Source organism: Bidens hawaiensis, unplaced genomic scaffold, assembly GCF_021521415.1.
Source record: "Bidens hawaiensis isolate Kalapana, Puna unplaced genomic scaffold, B.hawaiensis_p1.1 tig00010056_1, whole genome shotgun sequence".
Classification (NCBI taxonomy): Eukaryota; Viridiplantae; Streptophyta; class Magnoliopsida; order Asterales; family Asteraceae; genus Bidens; species Bidens hawaiensis.
Genome location: NW_027491759.1, coordinates 808390 through 817500, shown reverse-complemented (window position 1 = coordinate 817500; position 9111 = coordinate 808390). Strand labels below are relative to the sequence as shown.

Below are 9111 nucleotides of genomic sequence, written 5' to 3'. Positions count from 1 at the left end.
AAACATAGCTTTTAAATTCAAGAAGCAAATCTTTGTTTGTGACATGTTATAAGCCTGTTCTGTTTCCGTGTTTTGGAGTGTTGGAGAAGGGGAAACATGTGTTGCTGGCTTCTGTTGCTGATGTTGTCATTGAACAAGGTATGGAATAATATGTGTGTGTGTGTGTTTGTAATATCATGTCGGGTATATTTGAGGGCTCTTGACTTGATGGTGCAGGGTATCTGCAGTCTCGTTATGGCGTGTCTTCCATTAGAATTGAAAATGTTGGTGTAAGAAGGCCTCCAAGTGATGATGTTCAAATTGAAGGCATTACAAATCCTCAAGCGTTCAGAAAGGTAGGTTATTATCATGAATGGTGATTGTTACTATTAACTTATTATGTAGTGGTGTAAACGAGCCCGAGCTCAGCTGTTTCGTAAGTTTGAGCTCAACTCATAAGTTTTTTTTTCAAGCCTGGGCTCGGCTATTATTTATTAATCAAGTTATATATGTTTTTAATTATTTCTGTATATTTGGGGAAAAACCTTAAACAAGCCTAAGCTCGGCTCGAGCTTGTGTAGTACCTTAAACGAGCCAAAGCTTGGCTCGAGCTCGGTATGCAGTGTAACATTAATACATAGAAGTCCAAAAAGAGGTAAAACTTATAAATATACAAGGCTCGACCTCGGGCTCGATAACTAACCAAGCGTTATTTGAGGTTCGAGCTTGAAAAAGATTGGCTCCTTTAGAGCTTTTTATCGGTCTGAACTCAAGTAGTTCGCGAGCGGCTCGGCTCGTTTGCAGCCCTATTATTATGAAGGGTTGAGATTAAATATGCATTCGCATTTCAGGTTGTTTTGAGGCGCCTTTTAAGTATGAGAAGTCAAGCCTTGGGAGATGTTGGTTCTTCCAGAACTTTGCAGTCACCGGTCAGTCTAATTTAAGTAGTTAACTTCTGTTCATGAACTATTTACGAACCATTTACTAGTGACTGTGCACGTGATTGTTGGTAACCGGCAGACGTCTAATGTTAGTGAGCTAGCAATACTACAAAAGCTAGAGGAAGTTGGGAATTCTCTTAAGGTAAACCAAACCGACCCAATGTGATCGTAAATCATTTGTGTCTTGTGATACATATTGAGGTTTGAAAACATGTGCAGAGAGTCCAGTCATTGATTGAGGAGCGACAACCGAAAACATGTGATTGTAAAGACTGACTGCTTCATTCAAGCGTTGTCGACTGGCAGGCTTTAAGCAGGAAGAAGCAATGATTAATCTGCAGGAGGAGCCATGGCCTTTCCGAATGATACGAGGCTGACAGGAGGTCATGAAATGGTAATTTTGAGTGAGTGTTTATCATTGTAATCATTTGTTTTCTATAACTACATTGATTGTTTAGAACTTAGACATTTAGTATAGTTGAAACTTGAAAACCTTAAGATGATTGTGTGTCCAAAACACTCATGGTTTGTGTACTTGTTTAACGGGTCGTATAGATGTTAAACGGCTGTATAAGAGCTTGTTCACGCATTTGAAAGAACTTAAAACTCCTTGCCTCTATGAAAAGTATACTTGAATATATGATTTAATGGCCCATGATTATACCTTGTGTTCAATGAGAATGATATGTGATTTATGAATGCAAAATGCAGTAAGTCTACATAAATTAGGTCAATTTCTATCACGTTCGTTACGTTATCGGAAGTAAAATAAAAAAAATAAAAGACAAATATGATTATCAAACTAAAAAAAATTAAAAACCAAAAAAATGTATAAAAAACTTGATAGAAATTGACCTAATACTCATATAGGGTGGGTGCGGCGTTCTACTTGGGTCCCACCCAAGTCGGCGAGTATGCTCTAGTACGCCGCCCTGGGGCGTGCGAGGAACGCGTTGAGGTGGCTAGTACTTGAGCTCGGAAAGGGGAAGAAGAAATTGGCAGCATGCCAACGGGTGGGTATATAATCGTTGTTTTATTTAAAATAAATAAAAAAAACTATTTTTATACGAATTGTAGTATAAATGCTTATTAAAAACAATTTACATCATTTCCTACTATCTTCCTCTTTATTTTAAAAACACCCCCCTAACCATGTATCCAAACAATCCCATAAACAATAACAATGTCAACGGAGCGGACTTACACAACGGTTCATGCGAAGTGTGGTGACCAAAGAGGAAGTAGCGTCGTCGATGGTGTGGGTCGATACCATCAATGATCCAAAACAGTCACGATCAAAACATTTATGGCAAATTTCCACGCCCACATGGGTTGGGAAAGATATATATCGTTCCATTGACCAAATATCGGTGAAATAGACGTAGATACATGATAGTCGGAAATTTTAACATTGACTAGAACGAAGAAGTTAAAAATTGTACGCTTGTTCATTATGTCAGTTGCATTAAAATTCACGGTTTCACAATTGTTAATTGTTGGATTATTTTAAGACACTAAGTTTAGTCCTCTTGTAGTTTTATTATTATGATTAATCAATAAAATAATTATCGTTTATTATGCTAAATATAACAACTAATTTATGTCGTTCATATTATCAAGTGTCATGCTCTAGCTTACTAATTAACATGCCCTACATTAACTTGGAAGTGTAGTTGATAAACTTTGTGATATCTGGTTAATTAAATCGTTAGCAAGTTACAAGATTATTACATATATATACATACATATATTGTTGACTAATCTTGTTATGCTGCAGAATTGAAACTAGTGACTAGTTAGTCATTCATTTGCCTATAGGCTGGCTGCTACAGCAAGCAACTAATTGATCTGTACATATCATGCATATAGCTACAAATTAGAAGAGAAACACATATATATGTATGCACACATCAATCAATCAATCAATCAACCAAGGAATGGAATGGATGAGATGCAATGGATCTAGCGCAGTCGAACGTTTCTAGAAGTAGATGTTGATCGATCGTATGCACGCATATTTCCAATTTTTATTAATAAGTTTGACCTTCATGAATAGAATAGAAAAGGTGAAGATGTGGAAATTAAAATGAAGGTAGTTGCTAGGAAGTGTGAATGATCAAGACTTTCCTTGATACTTCTAAGTAGTTACTTAGTTTTTCAATTAGCAAGCTGACTAAAATATATATAAAGAATCAATGTCATGCAGTCAGTCAGCAGTTGAGCTTACTTGGTTAATTAACTAACTAACTTATTATATTATATTGTGTTGTAAGCCTTATAACCAAGAAACTTAATGTCACAATATTAATTAGTTATAATCTCACCTCCCCACTTCTCATAATATTCCAAACCATATATTATTTCTAGCTTTAGATATTGATTAGGTTATCCTAGTATTATTATAATATAACTCATTGGTCGATGATAATAATAATTCATACTGACAACTTAACTAAAGACCCGTAAACGAAGACGTAATGATTTATCTCGGTCGTTCTTTTTTTAATAAACAACAAAAATTAAGCAAGTGAAGAATTAAGTGTATGTATATATAAATATAAATAAATTTGGAACAATGTGTGTATATATCAATGTCATTGATGAGAAGAATTCTATGGAAAGAAAGAAATTAAAAAAATAAAACAAGATAGGTAGCTAGGTGATATGAGTTAGTCTTGGAAGGTATGAAGAGTCGTACACACTTTGATTATTAGTTTCCTCGAGCTTTCCTAAACTTAATTTCTATATCTCCAGCTTAATTAGCTTTTTATAGAAGCCCAACACTTGATTCTAAAACAAGTATATATTAATTAATTGCGTCTACATGTTTCACTCTATGGTATTATCAAGCACAATTTCAAAGTCATTCAAACACACATATTTTTAGAGTTGGACTCGGCTACAAAATAATAATAATAGTTTTTAGTGAAGCACAACTACAAGGGTTGCGTGCATTTTCAAGTATATCTTTCTAATTAATAAAGAATAAGTTAAATTTGTACCTAATGCATAAAATTAATCCTATATACAAGAACTAATAAGTAAAGTTATTATAAAATAGTATACATGGGTCCGACAATACCACATACTAAACTCCAACCTATTCATATTCGTAAAACAATTTCTTATATGCCTCATGTATTATTAGAAAAAAATTATCATTTCGTAAATTTGTTATTGATAATTGGACTTACTGTTGATGTTGATCCTTATGGTTTTGTTTTCCGTGAAGGATTACAAGACTAGAGCTCTTCTTTCCTGCTATAACAGCGTGGGTGATCTATATCCTTTCACCACTCCTTCAAGCCGGACGTTTTCCTGACCACCACACAAGATCAATGGCATAACCGACTTGGTCACTCAAGAGCGCCAGTTTTAAATCTACTTTCGTCTCGTTTTTTTTATTTCATGCAATAAACCTTTATGTTCTTCTTTATGTCATGCTTGTCAACTTTCATAACACAAACGATTACCATTTTATGATTCTAATTCTACTACTATTGCACATTTTGATGTTCATTGTGATTTATGGACTGCTCTAATTTTAAACAAAACCACTTAAAATTCCCCTGAGTTCTGATACCATAACAGAATGTTATGATATTAGTAATTAGATCGATCATATTATTATTCTCAAAAGTCCTTTATATAGGGTTAATACAAATATAGATAATATACATTAGAATCACAATACAAATATAATATATTCTTGTGTTAATAGTAACACAAGTTGTTGGCAAACATCAAACGTTTACTGTATTAGGAAACTATCTGAAAAACTTAATTACACTAATAAAACCAAACCTAAACACATTTATATCAAACTATGTTTCCTAAAACAATACATAAATTAATTAAATGAACTTAACATCCTAAACCGACAAGCATTAGTAATTAGTATTAGTATTAGCATCTTCATCTTCTTCCAACTTGTGATTTACACGCAAAATTAACTCGCATTTGCACTGCAATGGCCATTATCTGATATTGCCAACACGTTGTGTCATCATGGATACACACATGTTTTGTCACCAAGCAAAAATAAAATCAGTTTTATTGATACACGTACATGTTCGATATCGGTAATTAATTTTTCTAAAACGTATTTCCAACTATTAATGTGTATATTGTGTCATCAAGGATACTCACATGTGATGTAATCAAGAAATGGAAATAAAATTCAGTTTTATTGATATGTTTATAACTCGGTTTTTTTATAAAACATATTTCCCAAGTCCCAACTATTAATATGTGTGTGTTGTCATCAAAAATCAAAATTAGTTTTATTGATACACATGTTAAATTGGCTTTTACGAAACACTAGTTTTTATCCCCCCGTATTATGGGGTTGTTTTATATTATTTATTTCTAATAATTATTTATTTTTTGAAAAAATTATTTTTTATTGTATGAAAGTTAATAATATGTTTATGGTTTGATGATAAATTGTTTCACAAATAAATGAGATGCTATAACCCGGTTTAAAAGCTATATGAGTTTGATGAGACACAGGACCTATTTATTTATTTACTATAAAATTGTTTTTCTTAATTATATATAATATATATCTTTTTAAATAAATAAAATATTAATTTTTAATATATCCCTACTTTATAGGATTTTTATCAAATATTTGGTGAGATTAATTTTTAATTTAATGAGATGTTATAACCCGTTTAAGAAATATCTGGGTTTGATGAGACCCATACCCGTGAATTCAGGTCAAATGCATGAGAAGTTCTCATTTAAAAATCAAGCAAATCTGGTGACTCCAAGTAAAGAGAAACTACTACATCGCGACACGTAGGATTTTATGTTTTCGTTTATATATATTATAGATAGATATATATTTCCCAAATAATAATAATAATAATAATAAATAATAAATGTGTTGTGTGATAATTAAGGATACACACACATGCATGTTTTATCCTAAAGAAAAATAAAATCGATTTCATCAAGGATGTCGGTTGTTTACTTGTTGAATATTTCTGGATTATATATATATATATAATTATACTAACATGAAATGGACTTGAAGATGCCATGAAACTAACAATGAATTAATAAGAAAGCTAGGTTAATTACGACCTTAATTATTATATTTATGAGAATCTTAACGAATCAACATTAATATATAACACATTATTTTTCCTGGTAAAAACATAGCTTTTGAATTCAAGAAGCATGCATGTGACATGTCTATGTTAGAAATTGCATCAAGCAATATATAAGACCAGTAATTAACTCAAATATGAACACGTACACCTGTTCAATTCAAAGATTTGCTAAAAGTCAATCTACATGCCTTTGAAAACTACGTCGTTCTGGCCTAATGCAAACTTCCCTATAAATACCACCACGTCCTCCACCTTCAAGTGCACCACAATTACAAAACACACACACATATATATAACATACATACCTTATTTCATTCACTAATATAAGTTGGTAAAACATATATATCTTATAAGTAACTAATGGCTGTCATCTTCTCCAAGATAGGCATTATCGGGGGTGGTATAAGTGGGCTAGCTGCCGCAAAAGAGCTAGCCCAGTACCACCCTGTTGTACTGGAGGCCACTGACTCCATTGGTGGTGTTTGGAAGCACTGTTCCTTCCGCACCACCAAGCTTCAGACACCTCGTTGTGACTACGAGTTCTCTGATTTCCCTTGGCCACTTAGGGATAACTCAAGTTTCCCGTCACATACCGAGATACTCGAGTATCTCAACTCTTATGCTACCCATTTTGACTTGTTCAAATTCATCAAGTTTAACTCTAGGGTTGTTGAAATCAGGTTAGCCACTGACGACCACTCATATGAAAAACCAGTTTGGGAGGTTGCGGTCCAGACGAATGGTTCTAATGATATTCAGGTTTAACTTCATCATTAATATTATCCATCATATATATCTTTAAAAGCCATAGTTTGGTTGAATAATAATAATATGTACATGTATGCATGCAGTGGTACGGTTTCGAGTATATTGTGATGTGTATGGGGAAATATGGAGATGTACCGATCATACCGAATTATGCGAAGAACAAAGGACCAGAAGTGTTTAAAGGGAAGGTGATGCATTCACAAGAATACAGCAAACTCAACTCAGATGAATCTTCACAGCTTCTTAAAGGAAAGAAGGTGGTGGTGGTTGGTTACAAGAAATCAGCTATTGATCTTGCTGTTGAATGTGCTCAAGCTAACCAAGGTAGTATATATTTTCTTATAATCATGCATGCATGTTAATATATTGTCCACAAATTATACAAAACAAACAAACAAATGAATGATTGATAGATTAATTAGCTAGCTATATTGTGATAAAAAGATATGTACTCTAATGATATGTGGGAGAGAAAAGATTATTGTTTCTAGGAGAATAGTCTAACTCACCGGACAAGTGTTGACACGAACTAAAAACATAAAATTTTGTCACTTCAAGTGACTGATCACCTATTAACACATGTCTGTGTACGTGGCCCTATTGTCAAACATGATTGTCTATGGTCCAATATATTGATTAATATGACCTTTTGGTATTAAGTGAGAACCTATATATGTGAAGAGGTGAGGCTAATAAAATTCTAACTTCCACAATATGTTATTGACTAGTTGACTAGTTGCATGCTATATATATATATATATATATATATATATATATATATAATATCCTTAAATTTTCTTAATTAATCCATTTGACCAGCCTTCAATCATTTGTTTCTATTTTGGTACTTAACATATATTTAATTAATTAGGTGATGAAGGCAAATCATGCACCATGGTTGTTAGGACTTCACACTGGATAGTTCCACACTACTCAGTATGGGGCTTGCCATTTTACTTGTTCTATTCAACTAGGTTCTCACAGTTTCTACACCAAAGACCAAATCAAGGCGCTCTCCGGACCCTCCTGTGTCAACTTTTATCACCCGCGGTAAAAATATTATTAATTTCATTTCATCACCAATTATTCACCACCTTGCTTGCTAGTTAATATATATTGTATACTAATTATATATAATTGATTTGTTAATATAGAGAAAGGCAACTTCAAAGATCATTGAGTCTTATATACTATGGAAGCTACCATTGGTGAAGTATGGACTTAAACCTGACCACCCTTTTGAGGAAGACTATGCATCATGTCAAATGGCTATCTTGCCTGACAGCTTCTTCCCAGAGGTAGATAAGGGCAAGATCAACTTCAAAAGGACATCGGGTGACTGGTGGTTTTATGAAGGCGGTCTAGAGTTTGACGACAAGACCAAGTTAGAAGCCGACCTTGTGATTCTTGCCACTGGCTACGACGGCAAGAAGAAGCTTAGAGCGGTCCTGCCCCAACCCTTTTCTAATTTCTTGGAGTTTCCCTCTGGCATGATGCCCTTATACAGGTACGTATCACATAATTGCATGCATTGCATGGGTTATAAATATTTATTAAAACAGCTTCTACATGTATTTATATGCAAAAACTAAAAAAAAAAGTATGTAAACATAAATGTTTTTATTAACTTTTTACATGTAAAAAGGCATGGTTCCTTGGTCCCGACTTTTTTGTTACATAGTTATGTAGTATATATATTATATACGATCGGTCAACTTTTAATAACTATATACATTTTTTGATGATATCAGGGGTACGATTAATCCATACATACCAAACATGGCGTTCATGGGCTATGTGGAGAGTGTTTCGAACTTGCATACCTCAGAGATACGTTGCAAATGGTTAGCGAGGCTGATAGGCGGTAAGTTTAAGCTTCCAAGCATGGAGAAAATGGTGGAGCAGGTAACCGCGGAAGCAGAAATAATGAAGAAGACGACGCGGTTTTACAAGAGGATTTGCATCTCAACATTCAGTATTAATCACAGTGATGAGATATGTGAAGAGATGGGGTGGAGTAGTTGGAGGAAGAAGAGTTGGCTGGCTGAAGCATTTAGTCCTTACAACAGTAGAGACTATGAAGACAACTGCATTAACTAATTATTATTAATCAAGATTCATATATATATATATATATGTGTTGCTTCTACGTTTAATTTGTTATTATTTACCATTATATATGTAAAATTAAATAAATAAACCAACCACCTATATAGGGGATGCAAGGTTTATATATATTTATAAGCATAAATTTGATGGACATATATCTTTGGAGTTTAGCTTTATTAATTGTGGTTAAAAGA

At 33.4% G+C, this 9111-nt stretch overlaps 1 protein-coding gene and 1 pseudogene across 1 annotated transcript; both read left to right on the top strand.

The window, feature by feature from the left end:
- Nucleotides 1-53: 53 nt before the first annotated feature.
- LOC143534060 (uncharacterized) lies at nt 54-1372 on the top strand (the record flags this gene model as incomplete). The annotated part of the gene is made up of 5 exons (XM_077028658.1): nt 54-138; nt 217-335; nt 831-908; nt 1000-1062; nt 1140-1372. Coding segments are annotated over 5 exons (402 nt in total), but the record flags the coding sequence as incomplete, so codon positions are not given.
- Nucleotides 1373-6190: 4818 nt separating this feature from the next.
- Nucleotides 6191-8908, top strand: LOC143534059 (putative flavin-containing monooxygenase 1; annotated as a pseudogene).
- Nucleotides 8909-9111: the final 203 nt, after the last annotated feature.